Here is a 13,305-nt window from a genome sequence, read left to right as displayed (position 1 = left end):
GTGAATAGTGTGCTTATACATTGAGTATAATACAGTACAGTGCTCTTTAGTGTAGTGAAGTGAACAATCTATAAGAGTGAAAATGTCAGGTCGCGGTAAAGGTGGTAAAGTTAAGGGAAAGGCAAAGTCCCGTTCAAATCGTGCTGGTCTTCAATTTCCAGTTGGTCGTATTCATCGTTTGTTGCGCAAAGGCAATTATGCTGAGCGTGTTGGTGCCGGTGCTCCAGTTTATCTAGCTGCAGTTATGGAATATTTAGCAGCTGAAGTTCTTGAATTGGCTGGTAATGCTGCTCGTGATAACAAAAAGACAAGAATCATCCCACGTCATTTACAATTGGCCATTCGCAACGATGAAGAATTGAATAAATTGTTGTCCGGCGTAACTATTGCTCAAGGTGGTGTTTTGCCTAATATTCAAGCTGTACTTTTGCCAAAGAAGACCGAAAAGAAAGCATAAAGTGAAAAATATAGGCGAATTATAATTATAAATACCGACGCAAACAAACCGTCCTTTTCAGGACGACAAAATACATTTACAAAGAGATTTAAATAATTTCTCACTAAATGTGTTATTTTTTCATACATATTATCGAATGTGAATAGACGCATGTATATTTGCGCCAAAACTGCGGCATATAAACTGGTTATGTATACATATTCATTCATACATGTGTATACATTCCTACAGACTGTACTAAAAAACGCTCGTGTATAAATGATGTGGAGTAGATAAAGAAATGCATATGTATGTTTGTACTACGTACATTAACGAAAACACAAAAATATCATATATGTTTACGCATAAATATTCCAACAAAATGTTTGATCTTTTTCGTTAAACAAATTGTGGTCCCGAAAAGGACCGTTTTTTTTATATATTAATAGTTTTCTTATTCATTTAATATTCTTAATAAAGAACGTGGCATCCCATTAGGTGTATTATATGTTTATACATATTACCGAATTGCGCCAAAATTGCTGCTTATAAACTGGTTATGTGTGCATATACCTACATAAACGTGTATACATGCATGCCAACTATACTTAAAAGCACACGAGTAGAAACGATATGGAGTAGATAAAGAACTGTATAGGTATGTACTACATACATTTACGAAAACACAAAAATATCACACATAGAGGCTATTCGTAAATTCATCACTGCGCTGCATAATATGATTATTCTGCACTGCCACTGCTAATCAGCACACATCTGTTGCATCAGCCATTTTTATGATTTGTGTTTTGCTACTATTTGCGCACAATATACTGCATTGTTGCATTTTCGACCACTTATGAGTTGCGGTGTTGCCAATTTTTGCATTTACGAACAGGCCCATATATATGCATAAATATTTCAATAAAATTTTTCATCTTTTTCGTTTAACAAATTGTGGTCCTGAAAAGGACCGTTTTTTCGTAAGTTTTCTTATTGATTTAAGCACGTTCACCACGAATACGTCTAGCCAATTGAATATCTTTTGGCATAATTGTAACACGCTTAGCATGGATGGCACACAAATTGGTATCTTCAAAAAGACCAACCAAGTATGCTTCACTTGCTTCTTGTAGAGCCATAACAGCAGAACTTTGGAAACGTAGATCAGTTTTGAAATCTTGCGCTATTTCACGAACCAAGCGCTGGAATGGCAATTTGCGTATCAATAATTCGGTACTCTTTTGATAGCGACGAATCTCACGCAACGCCACTGTACCTGGACGATAACGATGTGGCTTTTTAACTACACCAGTTGCTGGTGCACTTTTGCGTGCAGCTTTTGTCGCCAATTGTTTACGTGGTGCCTTTCCACCAGTCGATTTTCGGGCTGTTTGCTTTGTACGAGCCATTTTTCACTACTCACTTTATTATTTTCTCACACTTGAACACTATAGAACACTGTACACTGTACCTATAACAAATTGTATGACGTTCACATCTTAAGTAGCAATTTCAACTAATACGTTTCACAAGTCCATGTATTATGTAGGCATGTGTTGAAGCGAGATAGATGTATGGTGTACCTTTTGTCTTGGGTATTGCAGTTGTGAGATTTTGGTATAAATAGATGTGCTCTCGCTTCTGTTATTTCATTGGTGGTGAAGTGTTACAGTGTTAAAGTGTTAAATTCTTACTTGTGCAAATAGTAAATATCAAAAAATGACTGGTCGCGGCAAAGGTGGTAAAGGTTTGGGAAAAGGTGGTGCCAAACGCCATCGCAAAGTTTTACGTGATAACATCCAAGGTATCACTAAACCAGCTATTCGACGTTTAGCTCGTCGTGGTGGTGTAAAACGTATATCTGGTTTGATATATGAAGAAACTCGTGGTGTTTTAAAAGTATTTTTGGAGAATGTTATCCGTGATGCAGTTACCTATACTGAACATGCCAAAAGGAAAACAGTTACAGCTATGGATGTTGTGTACGCTTTAAAGAGACAAGGCCGTACTTTATACGGTTTCGGCGGTTAAATAATTTCTTGCGTACATATTTAAAAAACGGTCCTTTTCAGGACCACAATATTCTTTTAACAAAGATTCAAAATTTTGTACAATTAAAATTTTAAACAAACTCACAATTCTGTTGTGATTCTATATTTGATGTGCATGAGTACATATGTACATTCTCATTATACAATTAACACGTTCGCGGACGTGAATGCTATAGCATTCAAATTTTAAAGCCAAGTTTTATTCATTTAATTTCATGTAACTTTAAGTTTTTGTAATTAATATACATTTTAAAGTAATGACCACTTGATTCATTAAGTACTTTCATATAACAGTTAAAATACGATATTCTGACTACAGTTATAATACATGTGTAATCAGATTTAGGATATTACAACTAGTTTCAAAAATAATTGCCTATCTATTTTTGCAGCTTCCTGAATTTTTAAGTGTCCGCGAACGTGTTAAATAGATTATGGCTGTATTTTAACACCCAGGCCTCTAGCCTGATATATTTAATTGTTAAATAATTTTTTTCGCTACATAAATACAACTTTTTAAAAATATATATGTAGTTAAAATTATATTTTCATATTTATATTTATTTCTTTAACTTTGGAATACAATCATACTCTTACTACCTTTGCCTTTTGCCTTCGCCAAGCATACAAGTTGTATACGTGTATGTAAGCACGTATGTATGTACATATGGGAATTTTGTACCTTGCTTTGACATATATTGCAAACTTTTTAAAGAAAAAGTTAAATTTTTTTATAAAGTAAAATAATATTTAATTAATTAAATAAAAAATTTTGTATGCACACATATATATATATATATATATATATACATATTTAAAAATGCGATTGATTAGTGAATATTTGCATTAATATAAAAAAATTAAATATTATATTAAAATAATTCACATTAGTGAAATTTATTTATTTCATTACCATCACTCATTTCAACCAAAATTAAAGTTTTCAATATTCATCAAAATATTGGATTATTTCATGCATCCAACTAACGCCACTGAGAATTGCTCTGGTGATACCATGGAGATATTTAATTTTATTTTTTCAAGCATATTATTTTAAGTAATATATAAAATAAACTGTTCAGATGATTGATAATTTGATATATTTTATATTTTCAATAGTAATAATTGATTTATATTAAGGAGTTTTAAGAAAATCGACTAAAACTAGCGAAAATGTAATATTTTGAGTACAAAGTTTCGACTAAAACACTCGTTACAAGAAAAATATTGACTTTATTCCAATTTAAGTATATTGATATGGAAGTGATACATGCATACTATCGTTATAGATATTCATTTGTTGAATTAGTAAATTCAGTGAATTTTAGTGAATTAAATAAATCTTAAAGTTTGTCATATAGCAGCACTAAATAGCACTGGAACGTGAAAATTTGATTATCATCTTTTCGCTCTGCTTCTCAAATTTTAAACCGAGTTAAACAACATATTGAATTCCAGAAATTATCTTTATTTACCAGTGCTCTATTGGTGTAGTGCGTACAGTGCATAAAGTGAGTGAAGTGTTTAAAGTGAGGTTTTAATCTACAATATATAAATAAAGATGTCTGATTCAGTTGCTGTTGTGAATGTAAGCTCCCCAGTAGCTACTGCTGCTACTATTGCTGAAAAAAAAGTTGTTGCCAAAAAGGTTAAGGCAGCTAAACCCAAAAAGCCGTCGGTTGCCCCTACCCATCCACCAACACAACAAATGGTCGACGCATCAATTAAGAATTTAAAGGAACGTGGCGGTTCATCACTTTTGGCGATTAAGAAATATATTAGTGCGACATACAAATGTGATGCCCAAAAATTGGCACCATTCATTAAACGCTATTTGAAATCGGCTGTTACAAGTGGCAAATTAATTCAAACCAAAGGAAAAGGTGCGTCCGGTTCATTCAAACTATCAGTTGCAGCTAGTAAATCAAGCGAGGGAAAATTGAAATCAAAAGCCGTAAAATCAGCAGAGAAGGTTAAGGCTAAAAAGAAGGCAGCAGATAGTGGTGCATCAAAGAAAAAATCATTGAGTAAAGTCAAAAAGGCGGCAAGTGGTGAGAAAAAGGTAAAAAAATCTGTTGCCAGTAAGAAAACAGCTGAAAAGAAGAAAACTGAAAAGGCTAAGGCGAAAGATGCAAAAAAGGGTGGTGCATTAAAAGTGAAACCAACTAAAGCCAAATCTGCAACTGCTAAGCCAAAAGCAGCTAAAGCAAAAGCAACTGCTGCTAAATCCAAGAAGTCTGCATCGAATAAAAAGCCAGCCGCAAAAAAACCTACAGCAGCAGGTAAAAAGTAAATAATTTACGGTGTTTGTAAGTGAGTTACAAACGGAACCTCATGGTTAATTAATAATAAGCCCTTTTCAGGGCTACAAAATCTCTTAACAAAAAGATCAAAAGTGAATTTATTCCTTACAGTGTGTAGAAAACATTTAAAAATTAAAAACCAAGTAGTTCAACAAACCAATATCATATTTAATAGACTAATGAAACCATATGAACATAGCTCTGGTATTCTTCAATATTAAGGAATTTTAAAATTAATTTCAATGTGCATACATACATACATATGTATGTATGTAGAGATATTAATGAAGACATTTTCTCATTCTCTTTGTTAATTTATATTTTGTGGCCCTGAAAAGGGCCTTGTTTGGTCAATCATTTATATACCATTAGTTCAGTTGGAAAAATTATTTGGAACTGGTATATTTGGTAACAGCTTTGGTACCTTCACTGACGGCATGTTTGGCCAATTCACCGGGCAAGAGTAAACGTACAGCAGTTTGAATTTCGCGACTGGTGATGGTTGAACGTTTGTTATAGTGAGCTAAACGCGACGCTTCCGCAGCAATGCGCTCAAAGATGTCATTCACAAAACTATTCATAATGCTCATGGCCTTGGATGAAATACCGGTATCAGGATGTACTTGTTTCAACACTTTATAGATGTAGATAGCATAACTTTCCTTCCTCTTACGCTTCTTTTTCTTATCATTTTTAGTAATATTCTTTTGAGCCTTACCGGCTTTCTTTGCTGCTTTTCCACTAGTTTTTGGCGGCATTTTAATTTCTTCACAACTTTGATGATTTTATGATTTTATTTTCACTCACACTATTTGTCACTTATTATACCTACCATGTGTCGTGTGCAGGCTTAAGTGTATATTTTCCGACCAACTCTTCGGCGAGACAATACGAAGTAGTAGTACACGCACGATGATCAACAGCACAGTATAAGGGTTGGTGCTCAGCATAGCGAGAAAGTATATAAGCAGCGCACATTTTGTGTATCAGTGAATAGTGTGCTTATACATTGAGTATAATACAGTACAGTGCTCTTTAGTGTAGTGAAGTGAACAATCTATAAGAGTGAAAATGTCAGGTCGCGGTAAAGGTGGTAAAGTTAAGGGAAAGGCAAAGTCCCGTTCAAATCGTGCTGGTCTTCAATTTCCAGTTGGTCGTATTCATCGTTTGTTGCGCAAAGGCAATTATGCTGAGCGTGTTGGTGCCGGTGCTCCAGTTTATCTAGCTGCAGTTATGGAATATTTAGCAGCTGAAGTTCTTGAATTGGCTGGTAATGCTGCTCGTGATAACAAAAAGACAAGAATCATCCCACGTCATTTACAATTGGCCATTCGCAACGATGAAGAATTAAATAAATTGTTGTCCGGCGTAACTATTGCTCAAGGTGGTGTTTTGCCTAATATTCAAGCTGTACTTTTGCCAAAGAAGACCGAAAAGAAAGCATAAAGTGAAAAATATAGGCGAATTATAATTATAAATACCGACGCAAACAAACCGTCCTTTTCAGGACGACAAAATACATTTACAAAGAGATTTAAATAATTTCTCACTAAATGTGTTATTTTTTCATACATATTATCGAATGTGAATAGACGCATGTATATTTGCGCCAAAACTGCGGCATATAAACTGGTTATGTATACATATTCATTCATACATGTGTATACATTCCTACAGACTGTACTAAAAAACGCTCGTGTATAAATGATGTGGAGTAGATAAAGAAATGCATATGTATGTTTGTACTACGTACATTAACGAAAACACAAAAATATCATATATGTTTACGCATAAATATTCCAACAAAATGTTTGATCTTTTTCGTTAAACAAATTGTGGTCCCGAAAAGGACCGTTTTTTTTATAATAGTTTTCTTATTCATTTAATATTCTTAATAAAGAACGTGGCATCCCATTAGGTGTATTATATGTTTATACATATTACCGAATTGCGCCAAAATTGCTGCTTATAAACTGGTTATGTGTGCATATACCTACATAAACGTGTATACATGCATGCCAACTATACTTAAAAGCACACGAGTAGAAACGATATGGAGTAGATAAAGAACTGTATAGGTATGTACTACATACATTTACGAAAACACAAAAATATCTACACATAGAGGCTATTCGTAAATTCATCACTGCGCTGCATAATATGATTATTCTGCACTGCCACTGCTAATCAGCACACATCTGTTGCATCAGCCATTTTTATGATTTGTGTTTTGCTACTATTTGCGCACAATATACTGCATTGTTGCATTTTCGACCACTTATGAGTTGCGGTGTTGCCAATTTTTGCATTTACGAACAGGCCCATATATATGCATAAATATTTCAATAAAATTTTTCATCTTTTTCGTTTAACAAATTGTGGTCCTGAAAAGGACCGTTTTTTCGTAAGTTTTCTTATTGATTTAAGCACGTTCACCACGAATACGTCTAGCCAATTGAATATCTTTTGGCATAATTGTAACACGCTTAGCATGGATGGCACACAAATTGGTATCTTCAAAAAGACCAACCAAGTATGCTTCACTTGCTTCTTGTAGAGCCATAACAGCAGAACTTTGGAAACGTAGATCAGTTTTGAAATCTTGCGCTATTTCACGAACCAAGCGCTGGAATGGCAATTTGCGTATCAATAATTCGGTACTCTTTTGATAGCGACGAATCTCACGCAACGCCACTGTACCTGGACGATAACGATGTGGCTTTTTAACTCCACCAGTTGCTGGTGCACTTTTGCGTGCAGCTTTTGTCGCCAATTGTTTACGTGGTGCCTTTCCACCAGTCGATTTTCGGGCTGTTTGCTTTGTACGAGCCATTTTTCACTACTCACTTTATTATTTTCTCACACTTGAACACTATAGAACACTGTACACTGTACCTATAACAAATTGTATGACGTTCACATCTTAAGTAGCAATTTCAACTAATACGTTTCACAAGTCCATGTATTATGTAGGCATGTGTTGAAGCGAGATAGATGTATGGTGTACCTTTTGTCTTGGGTATTGCAGTTGTGAGATTTTGGTATAAATAGATGTGCTCTCGCTTCTGTTATTTCATTGGTGGTGAAGTGTTACAGTGTTAAAGTGTTAAATTCTTACTTGTGCAAATAGTAAATATCAAAAAATGACTGGTCGCGGCAAAGGTGGTAAAGGTTTGGGAAAAGGTGGTGCCAAACGCCATCGCAAAGTTTTACGTGATAACATCCAAGGTATCACTAAACCAGCTATTCGACGTTTAGCTCGTCGTGGTGGTGTAAAACGTATATCTGGTTTGATATATGAAGAAACTCGTGGTGTTTTAAAAGTATTTTTGGAGAATGTTATCCGTGATGCAGTTACCTATACTGAACATGCCAAAAGGAAAACAGTTACAGCTATGGATGTTGTGTACGCTTTAAAGAGACAAGGCCGTACTTTATACGGTTTCGGCGGTTAAATAATTTCTTGCGTACATATTTAAAAAACGGTCCTTTTCAGGACCACAATATTCTTTTAACAAAGATTCAAAATTTTGTACAATTAAAATTTTAAACAAACTCACAATTCTGTTGTGATTCTATATTTGATGTGCATGAGTACATATGTACATTCTCATTATACAATTAACACGTTCGCGGACGTGAATGCTATAGCATTCAAATTTTAAAGCCAAGTTTTATTCATTTAATTTCATGTAACTTTAAGTTTTTGTAATTAATATACATTTTAAAGTAATGACCACTTGATTCATTAAGTACTTTCATATAACAGTTAAAATACGATATTCTGACTACAGTTATAATACATGTGTAATCAGATTTAGGATATTACAACTAGTTTCAAAAATAATTGCCTATCTATTTTTGCAGCTTCCTGAATTTTTAAGTGTCCGCGAACGTGTTAAATAGATTATGGCTGTATTTTAACACCCAGGCCTCTAGCCTGATATATTTAATTGTTAAATAATTTTTTTCGCTACATAAATACAACTTTTTAAAAATATATATGTAGTTAAAATTATATTTTCATATTTATATTTATTTCTTTAACTTTGGAATACAATCATACTCTTACTACCTTTGCCTTTTGCCTTCGCCAAGCATACAAGTTGTATACGTGTATGTAAGCACGTATGTATGTACATATGGGAATTTTGTACCTTGCTTTGACATATATTGCAAACTTTTTAAAGAAAAAGTTAAATTTTTTTATAAAGTAAAATAATATTTAATTAATTAAATAAAAAATTTTGTATGCACACATATATATATATATATATATATATACATATTTAAAAATGCGATTGATTAGTGAATATTTGCATTAATATAAAAAAATTAAATATTATATTAAAATAATTCACATTAGTGAAATTTATTTATTTCATTACCATCACTCATTTCAACCAAAATTAAAGTTTTCAATATTCATCAAAATATTGGATTATTTCATGCATCCAACTAACGCCACTGAGAATTGCTCTGGTGATACCATGGAGATATTTAATTTTATTTTTTCAAGCATATTATTTTAAGTAATATATAAAATAAACTGTTCAGATGATTGATAATTTGATATATTTTATATTTTCAATAGTAATAATTGATTTATATTAAGGAGTTTTAAGAAAATCGACTAAAACTAGCGAAAATGTAATATTTTGAGTACAAAGTTTCGACTAAAACACTCGTTACAAGAAAAATATTGACTTTATTCCAATTTAAGTATATTGATATGGAAGTGATACATGCATACTATCGTTATAGATATTCATTTGTTGAATTAGTAAATTCAGTGAATTTTAGTGAATTAAATAAATCTTAAAGTTTGTCATATAGCAGCACTAAATAGCACTGGAACGTGAAAATTTGATTATCATCTTTTCGCTCTGCTTCTCAAATTTTAAACCGAGTTAAACAACATATTGAATTCCAGAAATTATCTTTATTTACCAGTGCTCTATTGGTGTAGTGCGTACAGTGCATAAAGTGAGTGAAGTGTTTAAAGTGAGGTTTTAATCTACAATATATAAATAAAGATGTCTGATTCAGTTGCTGTTGTGAATGTAAGCTCCCCAGTAGCTACTGCTGCTACTATTGCTGAAAAAAAAGTTGTTGCCAAAAAGGTTAAGGCAGCTAAACCCAAAAAGCCGTCGGTTGCCCCTACCCATCCACCAACACAACAAATGGTCGACGCATCAATTAAGAATTTAAAGGAACGTGGCGGTTCATCACTTTTGGCGATTAAGAAATATATTAGTGCGACATACAAATGTGATGCCCAAAAATTGGCACCATTCATTAAACGCTATTTGAAATCGGCTGTTACAAGTGGCAAATTAATTCAAACCAAAGGAAAAGGTGCGTCCGGTTCATTCAAACTATCAGTTGCAGCTAGTAAATCAAGCGAGGGAAAATTGAAATCAAAAGCCGTAAAATCAGCAGAGAAGGTTAAGGCTAAAAAGAAGGCAGCAGATAGTGGTGCATCAAAGAAAAAATCATTGAGTAAAGTCAAAAAGGCGGCAAGTGGTGAGAAAAAGGTAAAAAAATCTGTTGCCAGTAAGAAAACAGCTGAAAAGAAGAAAACTGAAAAGGCTAAGGCGAAAGATGCAAAAAAGGGTGGTGCATTAAAAGTGAAACCAACTAAAGCCAAATCTGCAACTGCTAAGCCAAAAGCAGCTAAAGCAAAAGCAACTGCTGCTAAATCCAAGAAGTCTGCATCGAATAAAAAGCCAGCCGCAAAAAAACCTACAGCAGCAGGTAAAAAGTAAATAATTTACGGTGTTTGTAAGTGAGTTACAAACGGAACCTCATGGTTAATTAATAATAAGCCCTTTTCAGGGCTACAAAATCTCTTAACAAAAAGATCAAAAGTGAATTTATTCCTTACAGTGTGTAGAAAACATTTAAAAATTAAAAACCAAGTAGTTCAACAAACCAATATCATATTTAATAGACTAATGAAACCATATGAACATAGCTCTGGTATTCTTCAATATTAAGGAATTTTAAAATTAATTTCAATGTGCATACATACATACATATGTATGTATGTAGAGATATTAATGAAGACATTTTCTCATTCTCTTTGTTAATTTATATTTTGTGGCCCTGAAAAGGGCCTTGTTTGGTCAATCATTTATATACCATTAGTTCAGTTGGAAAAATTATTTGGAACTGGTATATTTGGTAACAGCTTTGGTACCTTCACTGACGGCATGTTTGGCCAATTCACCGGGCAAGAGTAAACGTACAGCAGTTTGAATTTCGCGACTGGTGATGGTTGAACGTTTGTTATAGTGAGCTAAACGCGACGCTTCCGCAGCAATGCGCTCAAAGATGTCATTCACAAAACTATTCATAATGCTCATGGCCTTGGATGAAATACCGGTATCAGGATGTACTTGTTTCAACACTTTATAGATGTAGATAGCATAACTTTCCTTCCTCTTACGCTTCTTTTTCTTATCATTTTTAGTAATATTCTTTTGAGCCTTACCGGCTTTCTTTGCTGCTTTTCCACTAGTTTTTGGCGGCATTTTAATTTCTTCACAACTTTGATGATTTTATGATTTTATTTTCACTCACACTATTTGTCACTTATTATACCTACCATGTGTCGTGTGCAGGCTTAAGTGTATATTTTCCGACCAACTCTTCGGCGAGACAATACGAAGTAGTAGTACACGCACGATGATCAACAGCACAGTATAAGGGTTGGTGCTCAGCATAGCGAGAAAGTATATAAGCAGCGCACATTTTGTGTATCAGTGAATAGTGTGCTTATACATTGAGTATAATACAGTACAGTGCTCTTTAGTGTAGTGAAGTGAACAATCTATAAGAGTGAAAATGTCAGGTCGCGGTAAAGGTGGTAAAGTTAAGGGAAAGGCAAAGTCCCGTTCAAATCGTGCTGGTCTTCAATTTCCAGTTGGTCGTATTCATCGTTTGTTGCGCAAAGGCAATTATGCTGAGCGTGTTGGTGCCGGTGCTCCAGTTTATCTAGCTGCAGTTATGGAATATTTAGCAGCTGAAGTTCTTGAATTGGCTGGTAATGCTGCTCGTGATAACAAAAAGACAAGAATCATCCCACGTCATTTACAATTGGCCATTCGCAACGATGAAGAATTAAATAAATTGTTGTCCGGCGTAACTATTGCTCAAGGTGGTGTTTTGCCTAATATTCAAGCTGTACTTTTGCCAAAGAAGACCGAAAAGAAAGCATAAAGTGAAAAATATAGGCGAATTATAATTATAAATACCGACGCAAACAAACCGTCCTTTTCAGGACGACAAAATACATTTACAAAGAGATTTAAATAATTTCTCACTAAATGTGTTATTTTTTCATACATATTATCGAATGTGAATAGACGCATGTATATTTGCGCCAAAACTGCGGCATATAAACTGGTTATGTATACATATTCATTCATACATGTGTATACATTCCTACAGACTGTACTAAAAAACGCTCGTGTATAAATGATGTGGAGTAGATAAAGAAATGCATATGTATGTTTGTACTACGTACATTAACGAAAACACAAAAATATCATATATGTTTACGCATAAATATTCCAACAAAATGTTTGATCTTTTTCGTTAAACAAATTGTGGTCCCGAAAAGGACCGTTTTTTTTATAATAGTTTTCTTATTCATTTAATATTCTTAATAAAGAACGTGGCATCCCATTAGGTGTATTATATGTTTATACATATTACCGAATTGCGCCAAAATTGCTGCTTATAAACTGGTTATGTGTGCATATACCTACATAAACGTGTATACATGCATGCCAACTATACTTAAAAGCACACGAGTAGAAACGATATGGAGTAGATAAAGAACTGTATAGGTATGTACTATGTACATACATTTACGAAAACACAAAAATATCTACACATAGAGGCTATTCGTAAATTCATCACTGCGCTGCATAATATGATTATTCTGCACTGCCACTGCTAATCAGCACACATCTGTTGCATCAGCCATTTTTATGATTTGTGTTTTGCTACTATTTGCGCACAATATACTGCATTGTTGCATTTTCGACCACTTATGAGTTGCGGTGTTGCCAATTTTTGCATTTACGAACAGGCCCATATATATGCATAAATATTTCAATAAAATTTTTCATCTTTTTCGTTTAACAAATTGTGGTCCTGAAAAGGACCGTTTTTTCGTAAGTTTTCTTATTGATTTAAGCACGTTCACCACGAATACGTCTAGCCAATTGAATATCTTTTGGCATAATTGTAACACGCTTAGCATGGATGGCACACAAATTGGTATCTTCAAAAAGACCAACCAAGTATGCTTCACTTGCTTCTTGTAGAGCCATAACAGCAGAACTTTGGAAACGTAGATCAGTTTTGAAATCTTGCGCTATTTCACGAACCAAGCGCTGGAATGGCAATTTGCGTATCAATAATTCGGTACTCTTTTGATAGCGACGAATCTCACGCAACGCCACTGTACCTGGACGATAACGATGTGGCTTTTTAACTC

The 13,305-nt window shown here is 33.9% G+C and overlaps 3 protein-coding genes across 3 annotated transcripts; 1 reads left to right on the top strand and 2 right to left on the bottom strand.

Annotated features, from left to right (window-relative positions):
- The first annotated feature begins 2,108 nt into the window (after nucleotides 1–2,108).
- LOC128864642 (histone H4-like) lies at nucleotides 2,109–8,248 on the top strand. Its single transcript, XM_054104398.1, has 2 exons — nucleotides 2,109–2,419; nucleotides 7,904–8,248. Exons 1-2 carry the CDS (start codon nucleotides 2,159–2,161, stop codon nucleotides 8,246–8,248), a joined length of 606 nt encoding a protein of 201 aa, XP_053960373.1. The 5' UTR covers nucleotides 2,109–2,158.
- LOC128863439 (histone H2B) lies at nucleotides 5,179–5,590 on the bottom strand. Its single transcript, XM_054102598.1, has one exon. It carries the CDS (start codon nucleotides 5,549–5,551, stop codon nucleotides 5,180–5,182), a length of 372 nt encoding a protein of 123 aa, XP_053958573.1. The 5' UTR covers nucleotides 5,552–5,590; the 3' UTR covers nucleotide 5,179.
- A 2,708-nt stretch (nucleotides 8,249–10,956) lies between the features above and the next one.
- Nucleotides 10,957–11,368, bottom strand: LOC128864313 (histone H2B). The gene has a single exon (XM_054103918.1). It carries the CDS (start codon nucleotides 11,327–11,329, stop codon nucleotides 10,958–10,960), a length of 372 nt encoding a protein of 123 aa, XP_053959893.1. The 5' UTR covers nucleotides 11,330–11,368; the 3' UTR covers nucleotide 10,957.
- Between the last annotated feature and the right edge of the window lie 1,937 nt (nucleotides 11,369–13,305).

Source organism: Anastrepha ludens, chromosome 5 (assembly GCF_028408465.1).
Source record: "Anastrepha ludens isolate Willacy chromosome 5, idAnaLude1.1, whole genome shotgun sequence".
NCBI classification, from domain to species: Eukaryota; Metazoa; Arthropoda; class Insecta; order Diptera; family Tephritidae; genus Anastrepha; species Anastrepha ludens.
The sequence above is the reverse complement of the archived record's forward strand: the minus strand, read 5'-3'. Positions and strand labels throughout refer to the sequence as shown.